The sequence below is a fragment of the Phragmites australis genome, chromosome 7 (genome assembly GCF_958298935.1).
Source record: "Phragmites australis chromosome 7, lpPhrAust1.1, whole genome shotgun sequence".
Classification (NCBI taxonomy): Eukaryota; Viridiplantae; Streptophyta; class Magnoliopsida; order Poales; family Poaceae; genus Phragmites; species Phragmites australis.
The window spans coordinates 36,126,418-36,140,955 of NC_084927.1; the positions used below are offsets into that span (position 1 = coordinate 36,126,418).

The 14,538-nt window shown below is 40.9% G+C and overlaps 1 protein-coding gene across 1 annotated transcript; it reads right to left on the reverse strand.

Moving 5' to 3' along the window:
* Positions 1–12,064: 12,064 nt before the first annotated feature.
* On the reverse strand, positions 12,065–13,872 carry LOC133925636 (protein FAR1-RELATED SEQUENCE 5-like). Its single transcript, XM_062371496.1, has 2 exons — positions 12,325–13,872; positions 12,065–12,235 (listed from the first exon to the last, which is right to left on the reverse strand). Exons 1-2 carry the CDS (start codon positions 13,870–13,872, stop codon positions 12,065–12,067), a joined length of 1,719 nt encoding a protein of 572 aa, XP_062227480.1.
* Positions 13,873–14,538: the final 666 nt, after the last annotated feature.

Sequence of the window (14,538 nt, forward strand, 5' to 3'; positions counted from 1 at the left end):
AAACTTTGCGATTCATTTCTGCCAGACATGGATGAGTCCAGTCCAGAGTTATTGGTCGCGTTCAGCATCATTTTGTGGCAGGGACGTCTAACCGAAGCAATCATCAACGCACTTCGAGACTTACAAGTCACCTAGCTTTTCTGGTGTAAGGACGGACCGAAACAGAGGTGATGACTAGCTAGCTGCACATGAATTTTACTATGCATGAACGACTAGTCCGCAATAGCATGCGCCAGCAAAGATTGAACAACTGATGATCATCAGTGCATGTAATAGCAAATGCTCAACTTTGCTCTTCTGCTATGGAGAATTGGTTGCAACTGTATGTCACTATTAACTAGCTACAAGTACGCTGGCCTGAAAATAATCAACTATATGATGGTTCGTCCGTCCAATCTTCTCGGGCGGATCACTCGGTACGTACCCATGGTCCAAACGCGCGCTGCTCCCCGGGCCGTACGTACGTGCTTGCGTGCGTGCGTGCCCCAGCCGAGGCCCGTGGGCGCGGCGGTCGGCGCCCCGTCTCGTTCATCGGACGAGACGAGACCCCACGGGGTCATTAGATTGCCAAGTGCGCGCACTGTGCGCAAGCTTTCGCGCATAAAAAGATGCCAAATAATACTCGATCGCTAGGATATCATCGATCGATGCTTCCACTCGATGGGACACTCCGATCCAAAGCATTGATATATTAAAACTCGATGGGACACTCCAATTAAAGTTTTTGGTATACTAATTTATGGGATGTAGATATTGTTAAAAAAAACTAAATAAAGTGGTCCATATTACTAGTTTCACTGTAATATTTTATCAGAATATATTTAACTTGCATGCGTGCTATGTCTTGCCTGCTGCTTGCTTGATATGACGACTTTGAGCTACACGATGCTCGTTAATCTATTATCTTAGTAAGGATTTTGATTTTTTATTATGAATTTTAGCTATTGATAAATTGTATTTTTATGCTCTTTATGTAGGTATTAGATTTTATAATAATTTGATTTTTTATAAGACTATATTTGATACAAATCCTTTTTTCTATTCTAACAAAAAATTAATTATTTTTTATTTTATTTTATTTGGACTCCTTATTTATATTTTTTCTTGCCAAACCGTATGGAAATCGAGCGGCTAATTTTCCATAATTTTTAGATCTGAATTTAGGTATTTATTAATCGTATTTGATACAAACTAATTGATTTCTAAATTTAGTTATTTATTAATCGTATTTGATATCGATTCTTTGGTTTTCGAATTTAACTATTTATTAATTGTATCTGATATGTGCTCTTTGATATTCTAACCCTAATTTTAATTATTATTAATTTTGTTTTATTTAAACTATTTATTTATATATTTTGGTTCTCAAACCGTATAGAAATTAACTGATAAATTTCCACGAATTTTAATTCTGAATTTAGGTATTTATAAATCGTATTTGATATGGACTATTTGCTTTTCAAATTTAGCTATTTCTTAACGTATTTGATATAGGCTCTTTGGTTTAATCTAAAGCGTTATATGTTCATAACAATAAGTGATTTAAATTTTTTTCTTTTTTTATTACGTGGTAATTTTATAATATTTAGAGCAAACGTGGTGGCTTCTTTTTCTCAAATAATAATATAATAGATAACTGCTTTGGCTGCTGAACCTTGATGAGATCAGTTTGTTAAGAGCTAGACCGGTGAGGGTTAAAGTCAAATGCTTATACCCTAACACAATGAGGGGTTTTGTGAGGATTTTCTTTAATGATGAGGGCCATGAAATCGGATTTGTGACAGAAGGTTTTAGAGGAACAACTCAAGAAGCCAGTGATTCTCATCACCTGATTACTGATGGGAGCCCCAAAGAAGGTGACTCTCTAGCTTTACCTATTGCTTCTTTCAACCCTAAATACGGTTCTTTCACCTTCATGCAGAGTCAGTACAGTCAGATGGATGTCAAGTTGGGGAAGACCCTCAATCTATGGGTAGACTGGAAGATGCCCATGATAAGGTCATAGATACTAGATAGTGCTGATATAATTTCAGAAAATGTTACTCCCTCAGATATTACTGCTGATACAGAACTGGATAATATGTCTAATAGCCAACTTCCAAGCCAATACATCAAGAGGGAGACAATCACGGGCAAGCTTCAAATAAAATGCTACAGAAATCCAGTAAGCATTGTCACGTCCTAAAACACTAATCACGTAATTAAGTATTTATAATCATCATGACATTATATTTATACATATTCGTTTGATAACTTAAGTTTAAAAATATTTAAGAAGTACTTGGAGATAGTTTAGAGCTCTTTAGAAAAACCCTAAATACCTTGGAGGTAAAGAAAAATAGAAAAGGGGAATAAAATCAAGTTTTCAGCATAAGACCGTCCTCGCGGTCTGACCGGGATTCCCCGCTGCCTAACCGCCAAGGGGCAACCACGTAGGCTTGCCACGTGGGCTTCCCGCGGTATAACCGACCTATCCCGCGATCTGATCGTCACAATGCAGAGGTTCAACTTAAGGAAATCGGTCAACTCTCTCATACTCACGCTCCCTCACGCTCTCACTCTCACTCACTCATTCACCAACACCAAGAGAGAGGGAGAGATCACCTTGACATCCACGACAACTGGAGATAGACAGAGAGGACTTACTCAAGCTCCCTGAAGGCTTCCTTGAGCTCATCCCCTTCACCCTCGTCGCCGGTGAAGTTCCCACATGAGTTCATCCACCTCAAGCCCCAAACCACCCCGAGCCTGATCTCTAAATGGGAACTTCCTCGGAGTGATCCCCTATAATAAAAAGCTTCCCTACACTAAGGTGAGACATCCCCTACCCTTTTTATGTCATTCCCAAGCTCGAGTCGATCCCTATATCATTCAGACCCAAGTTCAAACTAAGCTAGGGCTTATCCATAGGGTATTTTAAGTTTAACTTGGTGAATATTGTCCAAATCACTTTAGAAGCACTTCACACTAGTCCCATATAGTATTTTGGTACCCTTCATGGTCGAAGGCCTCGCCGGAGCCTTCGCCAGTGGCTTCGCAAAGTGGTGCTGGCAGGATCTCGCGGTCTGACATCCCATAGGGCCGGTCTGACCGCCAGACAGCGGTCTGATTACCGACATACCATCGCTCTGACAGCCAGAGGCTAAAACCTTCTGCACGCTGGCAGTCTAACCACCACTTCAACACCGGTCTAACCGCCAGCCACATAAAGCTATATGCAATTAGGTTGTCTTATCTGAGGTTTGAAACTTCGGTACCCTAATCATTTTGTGGTCTTTTACAAATGTTTTTAAAACGTAGCGCTCTATTAGTTTGCAAGCATGCATCATATGCAAACTTTTTTATTGTTTAATTATTTTTTGCAATGCATTCTTGATTCGTTTAGAGAGCGTTACGCTGATAGTCCAAGAGAGTGAAGGTGATGCCAATCTACCAGAGTTCTATGAGTATTACGCCAGGAGTATTAGGCAACCGTCAGAGCATCAAGACAAGCATCTAAGCATACTCAACTTACTACTTTGAATCTCAAATTGTATAACTTGATAAATTACGCTTTATGTATGTTTGCATGACTAGTGAGTCCATTATCAAAGGTTTAGATGGGCATAACCTATGTTGATGAATTGCATTACCTCTATATTAAATTTTTGATTATCCATATCCTTGTAGCATTGGTAACATTATCAATGTCTAACTTACAAATTATTCAGAATACTTAACAATGCATAGGTCCTCGGTACAAGATGAGCAATGGTTCAGCCATTGTTCACGAGCTTATGACTTACTTATTGTTTACAAACACAATAATAATGATGTGGGTTGTATGAGATGTGAGAATGAGATGAGATATGGACGGTGCTAGGGTTATCTTCTACACCAGATGAGTTCCTAGGTGTAGTTTGGGAGAGGAACCCGGATGCCATAAACCGCTTGTATCGTTTAAGCACCTTTGTCAGTGCAGTTGACTTTAGCACTTTTCGTACTTACTACATGCCGCATAAGAGAACGATAAGCCGAATATCTTTGTATTTGTGGCCTTTTAGCGTGCGAGTCAATGGTGTTGTGGACATAATAGGCCTGTAGGAGCATCCATTTTGTTCCCAAAATAGTTCTGGATGATCCCCACATCTATTGGCATATAGTCAAATGGTTGGGGTTATTGGGAAAGGTTGACATGAGTACCCCTTACATAGGCTTGTATGGACACGTGAGTCGTATGATCCTCGAGTTGTGTAGGTAAAGGAGTACCACTTGCACGGTGTAAAAATAATTCAAATTACCGCGCTCCTAGTCATGATCATGCTTCTGTCCATTTGCATCGGTCGTAGAGTTTCCGAATTATATGGGATATGTGATATGGGATGGTGTGTTGGAGATGGTTGGAAATGATTATTGATTACATGAGATGGTTCCAATTATATTTATATTCAAGTTGTTGGTTGCGTATAAAGGTACTTTTGGTTAAGTATAAATGCTCACATATAGGTGTCTAGGTTGCTTACGCTTATGAATTTACTTAACCTTATGGCTTACTCCTTGCTAATGACTTAAATGCATAATCCTTGGAGTCGGGTTATTATATGTACCTATTATGGATTAAGTTTTGCGAGTACCTTCGTACTCACATTGCTCTTTCATGTTGTACCGGTGAGGATGAGCTTGTGTTTGGCTATTTTCATGCCTGCCGATGTAGGTGACAGGAATGAACAGTACAAATTACTCGTGTGATATGCTTTTAGGTGGAGCCTAAGGCCATATGGCTTCACCCAACTTTTGGTGTTAATAGGTGTTACTTTTTTGCTGCGTAGTTTCTCTAATATTTTGTTATAAATTATTGTAAATTGTTGAATGCTTAAAAACCTGTAATATAATTTAATTACTCGCTCTTTCTTAAGTTTTGCTGTGATGCTATATATTGGAAAGACATGTGTTTCAATTTTAGGCACAAAACACGTGCCGGGACTACCGGAATGTTATTCTGGTTAATCATCGTGGACGTGATTAAGCAAATGATCATTCTGATGATTAATTAAATACTATTGAGATGGTTACTCATAAGCACCATGAGAAAACACACAGTGTTGAGGATCTCAATGGTGAGTCTCACATTGTTGTTCCTGAGGGGCACATTTTAGTTCATAGTCTGGAAGGTTCTTATTGCATGGAAGCAACCAAGTGGCATGTGATGACACCATCTTTGAAAGACACAAATGATACATATTTGGATGGACAAGATGTCCAGGAGCTGCCAGAGAAAGACAAATGTGAAAATGATATCCTGGACAATTTGTCTTATGGGACTTTTGAGGTGTTTACTCAAGAAGAGGAAGCTGATCAATCCTGGTCTCACTCAAGAAATAAAAAGCATAAGAAACCGAGGAAGAAAAATCCTATGGTTGCTACCAGGACCAGTTTGAGGATCCCGAGGGATGGGATCCAACAAAAGAAAAAGCAATCTTCACGGCTCGGGCTAAAAACCTCGAGAATACAGGTATCAAACATCACTCTAATCCCTTCACTATCTTCAATAATACTTCTAATGAATCTCTAGGTAAAGTTTTAGATGATCTAGATATAATGTTTGAACATAGAGATTTGCATTTATCTACCTTTAAAGCAGAAGAAATAGCTAGAGCTGCTATTGTTGATGTTAATTAAAAGCATTTCTTCAAGCTCAAAAGGAAAATACTCAACCTCACTACTACAAAAATGATTTAGTAGGACACCCTTGTACAGACGGTCTGTAGAGCCGTCTATGCAAAGATTATCACAGACGGCTCTAAACGAGAACCGTCTGTGATAATGACAAGACCCCTCCGAAAGTGGTGAGATGCTTTTAGTACAGACGGTTCCTGCTGAGAACCATATGTATTAATATTACAGATGACTCTAATTATGAGTCGTTTGTAATAAAATCAGTATCATAGATGGCTCCAAATTAGATTATTGTATATGGGCCTGCCCAACATATTTTTCTAGAGATTTCCTTTGAGAGCTCTCTGGAATATGTGACAAGGTGTTACATATGGTGATATTGGGAGGAGATTTCAACTTGATTAGAGAAGCACAAGACATAAGCTCTTGAAATGTGGATCCTCATCTCATTGAGACGTTGAACTCTTTCATTTGCAAGTATCAGCTAAGGGAGTTGAAAAGAAGTGGACACAAATACACTTGGACCGATAAACAGTCTAATCCAGTTATGATAAACTTGAATAGAATCTTGGTCTCAAGTGAATGGGAGGATAAATTCTCACTAAGTTGTGATTAGAGTGTGACAAGGGTGGGCTCTGATCACAATCCAGTCATTATGGACTCTAGTGAAACTAGTTATTTTTGGTAGAAATACTTTCTTTTTGAGAATCAGTGGCTGCTCCAGCCTAGGATGAAGGAACTGGTAAGACAAAGATGAGGTGCAAAACTTAATAGGGCACAGAAGAGACAAAGAGTCAAACTGTTACATGATATAGAAGTACTTGATAAAGCGACAAAAAGCAGGGAGCTAGCTGCTAAGGAATGGAATGAGAGATATAGGGTTGAAGAGGAATTGGAAAACTTATATTCCATGGAGGAGATATATTGGCAATGCAAGTGTGGGAAAACATGGATCCTAAAAGGGGACTCCGATGCTAGATTCTTCCATCAAGTCGCTAATGGGAGGAGAAGTAAATGTACAATTGTCTCCTTGAATACTGACCAGGGGGAGGTCAAGTATCAAGAGGATATTATGAACCATATAAATAGCTATTTTAAGAAACTTTTTGGTTCCAACCCTCCTTCTGACATACACTTAGCTCATAATTTCTGGGAAGACAATGGTAAATTGTCATAGCCTAGTAAAGTTGAACTACTAAACCCTTCACTATGGAAGAAGTGGAAAAAACTTTCACTAAAATGAAGACCAGTTCTGTTCCCGGTCCTAACAGTTTTGGGGTTAATTTCCTAAGAACTTTTGGGGTAGTATGAAGGATACATTTAATGGAGATGATGCAAGATTTCCACAAAGCTCACCTGGATCTCAAAATGCTCAATTATGGTGTGATCACTTTGATTCCTAAGGTCAAAGAGGCCAATACTATTAAACAATATTGCCCCATTTGCCTTTTGAATATGGATTATAAGGTTTTCACAAAACTTATGACCAACAAATTTACACCTTTGGCCAAGGAGGTCATTGGCCCCCATCAAACAACTTTTGTCAAGGGTAGAATATATTACAGGGGGTTGTTATTCTACATGAAGCCATACATGGACTGAAGAGATCGAGGAAGGATGGCTTTTTTCTAAAGATTGACTTTGAAAAAAATGTATGACAAAGTAAGATGAAGCTTCCTTAGAGAGGCTATGAAAAAAACTCTCCTAAATATTGGATTTAGTGGGTGATGCAGTCTGTACAGGGGAAAGAGTTTGTATTAATGTTAGTGGTCAAAGGGGCCCATACTTCATAACCTACCAGGGCCTATGACAAGGAGATCTTTTATCCCCCCTCCTCTTTAATTTGTTGGTTGATGCTCTTAGTACACTAATGAACAAAGCAGTTGAGAGAGGCCACATTATTTGGATTCTATCCCACCTGATCCAAGGAGGGATATCACACATACAATATGCAGATGACACGGTTATCATGATTGATGGTGATGACAACTCCATTTTAAATCTGAAATTACCATTATACTGCTTTGAATGGATGTCTAGTCTCAAGATCAACTTCCATAAAAATGAGATGTATGCTTTTTGTATGGAACAAGGAGAGAAAGAGAGAATGACCAACATGCTCAACTGCAAACTGGGTGAACTTCCTCTAAAATATTTGGGAATACTAGTCTCTGACCACTTATTAGAGATCTCTGCTTTTAATGGTATTATGGGCAAAATGACCAAAATGCTTGACCCTAGGCAAGCATATGTCCTCTGGTGGAAAACTCATCTTGAAAAATTCCTGTTTGAGTAGTCTTCCTACATATATAATGGGTTTTTATCTTCTCACTGCAAGGGTGTAGGGAAAAATGAATACTATTCAATCTCATTTCTTTTGGAGAGGAGCACATAATAATGCCAGATACCACATGGTTAAATGGGATTCAGTTTGTAGGCCTAAAGACCATGGTGGCCTTGGTGTGATCAACACTAAAATCATGAATGATTATCTTCTACTTAAATGGATTTGGAAAAAAAAATCTGGCTCTAATGAGACTTGGTGTCAGCTTTTGAAAGCAAAATATATAAAATCTGAGGATTTCTTTACCTCCCAATGCAAGGATGCTTCACAACTATAGCAAGGCTTACATAAAGTTAAACACTTGTTTCAAGGGGGGGGGGGGGTTGTTTATAAAGTAAATAGTATAGGAAAAGTGAAGTTTTGGAAAGATGTGTGGCTAGGTAATACTCTTTTGCATATCCAATATCTTGAGCTTTTCAAGATGTGCGTTGATCCTGATATCCTATTGAAGAAGTGTTTTGATGAAGATGAATGGAATGTCGAGTTCAGAAGAACATATTGAACAAAACAATCTCCATTGGCATTCCTTGCTGACCTTATTGGAAACAGTGTAGCTAAATGATCTGGAAGATAAGGTGTATTGGGCTCTTGACAAATCTAACATGTTATCCAAGAGATCTCCTTATAACCTTTAGGGTATGGTTAGCAGGGGAGCTAAACCCTAGAAGTGTGGCATACCTCTCAAGATCGAAATCTTTCTTTGGCAAATGTTCTAGGACAAGCTGTAGGAGCTAGCAAGTTTAAAGAAAAGAGGTTGGAAGGGTAATGAGTTGCGTTGTATATGCGGAGAGAAGGAGACCGGTTATCATATTTTCTTTAGATGTCACATTTTGAATTTTATTTGGTGCTGCATTAGGAATGCCTTTGGATGACATGGGCACTCATTGTCCATGGTTGATTTATGGGTGAATTGGCTACCTAGCAAATTTGGTATTCACAATATTTGGGCAGGTTTATGTTTGCAGACGTAGCTTGGGCTATTTGGAAGATGCACAACAAAATAGTGACTGAAAATATATTTCCAAACAAGCCGGATGACATTATATTCTTTGGGATATCTTTTCTGCAGAAATGGCGGATGTTTCTAAAAAAAGGGCCCAAAGCTCAAAGATGAGAAGACTATCTCCTGCATGCTAGAATGGATGAGGAGTTTTGCACCTACTCAAGTGACTCCCACTAACATCATTAAGTTATAGGTTTTTCCTATTTTTGTCTAAATGTCTTACGATTCTTCCCTGCAACTGGTTTCATGCTTGTGAGCTTATGGAGAGATATAGCTAGACATACTCACTTAAGTCGTTAGCTCTGTTTTGATAGCTGGCCAACCAGGGCCCAGGCCGTAAAATTTCCGGCTGGCTCGCGCATGCATGCAGTCCGATTGATAGGAACAAGCACGCAGCAGCGTGACAGCGATTAATCAATCGCCCGGCCGTGCCCGTTGCTCGACCGGTCCATGCATCAGCTGGAACCTCATGTATAACATGGACGAGACCCATAACGACAAGCTACATGGACGAAAGAAAAGGAAAGCACAAAGGTGGACGCGTGCATGCTAGCTGCGTGGCCTAGCTAGCCAGCGAGGCAGCAGACAGGCGCTGTTCATCGATCTATATATACTATACCGATGCAGCTAGCAGAGCAATGCAAGGCCACACACGCTCTAACTACCTGCGGTATAGTATACCTAGCGTAGTAGCTAGGTCGCTTTTGCCTGCAGAGTGCAGACGATCGAGAGCTAAGCTAGCTAGCGCTGCATCGGCAATTCGTCACTGGTCTGGACGTGGAGCCGCTCGTCGGTCCTGTTCACAGCCTGCCCGGCCTTCCCGAAAGGGAAAGTGGGCACCGACGCGCAGCTATCACAGCCGGCCGAAGCTGGCGAAAGCCGCCCCCGGCCCGCGCGCGCATTATTTCCCTGCCTTCTCTCGGCCCAGATCCAGCGCCAGTGCAGGGATGGCGACGTGAGAGCGAGGAGCCGCACGGAAAAGGGGCCGACGAGTCCCCTACCCGGTCTCCTAATTTTTCCTTCGCTGTACGCCGGTGGGCACGGCGCGCGTACGTGCTTGCCTCCCGTCTCCGCTTTCCTCTCTGCATGCCGCTGGGCGCCCCCGCGCGCGCGATTCAGTGTTTTTTACGGAACCAGTTCCTCTGATCGTTGGCGTTTTTACGTCAGAGGGACGTCGAACCCGGGAGGAACGTCCGATAGAAATCTAACGGATGCGCTCGCGTTCCCTTGCTCCTGCGCTCGTTCCGTCTCTGCTCGGCCCACGAAGCTCACGAACGGTGGCTTATCCTCTCCCTCCCTTCCTCCTCCAGTCCTCCACCTCCAAACCCCACACCCGCCTCTGTCATATCCGGTTCCCATGTCCGGGCCTCTGCCTCTCCCTCGCCGGAGCTCCTCGGCGAGATCTTCGTGCCCACCCCGGCCCAGCTCCCGCGCCACCTCGTCGGCTCCACCCTAGACCCGAGCTGGGCCACGGGCGACGGCGAGGCCGACTCCACGGCGCAGCGGCGGAGGAGGTGTGGGAGGGATGCCGGGTCTGCTTCGGTGCCGCCGTCCGCTGCGGAGGTGGAGCCGCTGGAGCCGGGATTCGCGTACCTCATCATGTCCAATGCTGAGGCGGGCTTCGACGGGCCGACGACGCGATGTCCCGAGCAACCGCGATGGCCTCCACAGAGCCACGCATCAAATCGGCCGTCCGCTGCTCCTCCTCGTCTTCGTCCCTCCCGGTTCTCCAATCGCGCACACACTCCCTCCAACCGCGACGCCGCCGAAGTTGAAGTTTGTCATACGCTACTTAAGATGCTAGTTCTTTGTGAAGAAATGGATGAGAGTCTGAGAGGTTGTTGCGAAATCTGATAACAAGAACAGAGAGGAGCGAAGAGAGCAGCAATGGCGATGGGGAGCAGATTCTAAGGCTTTATCATTTCCACTTTTCCAACACTTTGTAAATTGAGAATGTGAATTGCAGCTGAATATGATTGTGAATTGAGATTGTAAATTGAGAATGTGGATTGAGATTATGAATTGAGACTGCGATGCTGAATATTTTGTGTCAATTTTGAATGCGATGACTGAATGTTTTGTGTCAATTTTGAATGCGATGACTGAATGTTTTGTGTCAATTTGAGAATGCGATGATTGCACCATGTATGGTTGCATCTCCAATGTACAGAGAATAAAATGAACCATATATTGCAAGTTTATACTGCACTGCAAAAGCTGCAACTAATTTGCCACTTCACCAAGTTCATACAGGAGGAGAGAAAACAATATACTCACATTGCATTGTGTAATAGGAGAACTTTGTTTTGTGACATTTTGCAAGAACTTATTTTCCAATAGCATAGGTGCATGATTGTTTCTGTCATACTTATTTTGAATTGTGCAGAATTCTTGAAGAATTACATCCTTCAACCAATTTTGCTTTCCACCAGATGCCTTATCTCCAATACAATGAGTATCTGAGATACAAGGCAAGCAGCTGACTTGATTTCCATCATTGATCAATCCAAATTTTTCCATGCATTCTCTCTACATCATAATAGCAAATAAATAGTTAAAAGGGACAGTGAGGAACGCATACTAACAAGAAACTATCCATGATGAAGTGACTGCTTTTGGAAACATTATCTATAAAATTCTCACAAGTATTTGATGGGCAAATTAAGGATTTGACACTCCATTTAGGTGCATGTTCTTCTGTTCTGCAAGTATTTTGCTGGTTTGTGAATATTGACTAGAATGATCTGTCTTGACATCAACAAGAGCAAACAACTATTCAGTTTGTAAAATGGGAATAAAATGAACCATATATACAGCATGGTTATACAAAACATTCAGTCCACATCTATCCAAAAGGGAATTCAGTGCTGCTAGTATCAAACCAAAAGCAACTTCAGTGCTGCTAGTATCAAAATAGTCCACATCTATACATAGGACTGAGCAAGCTATACAAAAGTTTGTTGCAGCTTCTAAACAAAACAAAATGAACCATATATCCAACAAAAGTTTTCCAGGACTGTTTGCACCAAATCTTGGTTGTTGTCTAGGACACAACTCCATTGCTAAAATAATTCTCCAGTAAAAAGATCATCATTGACTGGTCCCATCAAAAGTTGAGTAAAGTTATTAAGGACCGTGTATTCTCCAGAATCCTCCTTGACCTTAGAAGCACTATCATTTGCCACTTGTGCTGCTGTACCAACATGGAGTGCTTCTTCCCCAGCCTCTTGTTCCTTCCAAGAAAATAATATCAAAGGATGAAGAAAAAAATATATGACTGAATAATAACATTGAAATGCAGATTTTTTTTTTGAAATAATACCATTGAACTTTTTCCTTGTTTACTTTGTCCTTTTTTCCTAGTCTTGCGCTTCTTATCAAGCCAAGTTCTTTTTCGCTTTGAAACTCTTATGCGGACCTCCTTTTTCTTTAGGCGTGCATTACTCAACAAGTCATTTAGGGGCATAACATCTGTGACTGTACATGGATCAGCAGTACTAGTACATGCATTGATTTGTTCTTCAACTTGCTTGCTAAGCATGTCAAGTGTATTGTTTACTAACAAGCTGCATTCTGGATAGCTGGCGGCTCGATGTGCCAAATTGAGAAATTTGTGGGATAGAAATTTATAGCGAAGCATAACATCCAACCTTGGATTCTCAATTATGTTTCTTCCTTGGTTGTCTTGTATTGTTCCACTCCGCGCTTCTCGTGTCCATCTCTTTAATATATATTGAGTCGGCAGTGACTTGATGTTGATCAAATCAAGAACTTTCAGAGCATGGGCACACAATATCCCAATTCTGTTGAATTGCCTGCAGCTGCATACAACTGTTTGCTCCAAAGGATCACCAATAACTTTGTACTCCTCCTCAAAGGTCAAATCTCCCTCAAGACTCGCAATTGCTACAAGATATTCATTATTTCCATCCAATGCCTTGGTGCATGCTGCCATCGATCTTTCATATTCACCTTGAAAAGCTTCGAATATAACAGGTGTGTAAAGCTTGCTAGCTTGCAACAGCATAGGTGTCCTCATTTTGATTCTAGGTAATTTTTTCCTTGAATCAAATTCCGAATTCAGTTCATTATTTCTTTTCCCTTGCACCACCCTTTCAAAATGCTTAAGAAACCGAATGATATCAAAATCAGATTTGAAATGAATTTTCAGGTCATTGTTCAAACTCTCACTCAATTGTGTACTTCTCATTCCTAGTGTGAAAACATCCTTCATATAACATTCAGCCCATTTTTCTTTTAACTTGTATATACTATGCAACCAAGTTTGCTTGCTCACCTTTTTCCTCATCATGTCAAATTCCTCTTCAAATTTTGCCTCATCCTCGTACTCATACATGCATGCGCTAAAATATGAGAGAATACTTGATTCTTCATTCTTCTCTTGAGTTAGATGTTTGGCAGCATTTTGCATAATGTGAAAGGTGCACAGTCCATGCCATGCTTCTGGAAATACTTCTCCAACTGCTTTTCCCATTGCAAAATCTTGATCTGTATACATTGTTTTAGGTTGCCGGCCATTATGTGCTTTTAGAAAGGTCTCAAAGAGCCACTTGAATGACTCAAATGTTTCATCGTACATAAGAGCCGCACCAAAAACTACTGTTTCTCTAAAATTATTGAATCCAACAAACACACCAAAAGGCCTGCTCTCTTTGTTTGTTCCAAATGTAGTGTCAAAACTAACAACATCACCAAAATATGCATAGTCAGTGATCATTTTAGCATCAGCCCAGAATATATTTGCTATTTGTTCTTCACAGTCCATTTGCAATGCATATTGGAAAGACGGGTTCTCGACAATTTTATCTTGAAAAAACATAAGCATGCTATCTGCTTGACCATATGTCATCTCTCGTTGGCGCTTGCTCCGCAAATAGTTCTTGTGATCACAAAGGGTGTAGGTAAGATTAAGTGATCCACCAACTTGGCGACTTGCCAACTCATGTACTGCCTTTGGTCCAATTCCGGCATCATCGGCTGTTTCAATCTCAAAAGCTTGTAAATCTGAAATTTTCCTTTATGACACCATCAAGTGCAAGGTTTGTGGCAAGTGGAGAGTGTGATTGTGTTCCAGAACCAGTTCAGTCACTTTATAATTTCCCTTTTTTCGGTCCATTGCAAGACCCATGCGGACTTGACAGTCAGTTCTTGTTTCAGCTCGAGAACACTTTGTTAGATGATCCCTTTGGTCTTTTCCTCGATGACCCTCATTTCCACAAACATATCTACATGATGTAATCTTGCCATCGGGCTTTCTTCTGTTCGTGTATCTTTTTCTGACCTCAAAACCCTTTTGACCTCCATAGCTAAGCCAAAACATCCAAGCCTCATCTGAATTTACGAATTCCATACCAACGTGAGGTACCAAACTAGGCACCATGCTCTCTCTATAAAAAAAATGCCACCGAGTATAAGATTATTGCATACACATGCTGACCGAAAAATTGAATACACATGCTACGATCACCAATTACATATTACCATACATATTCATAGAGAACAATTGTGACTAAAC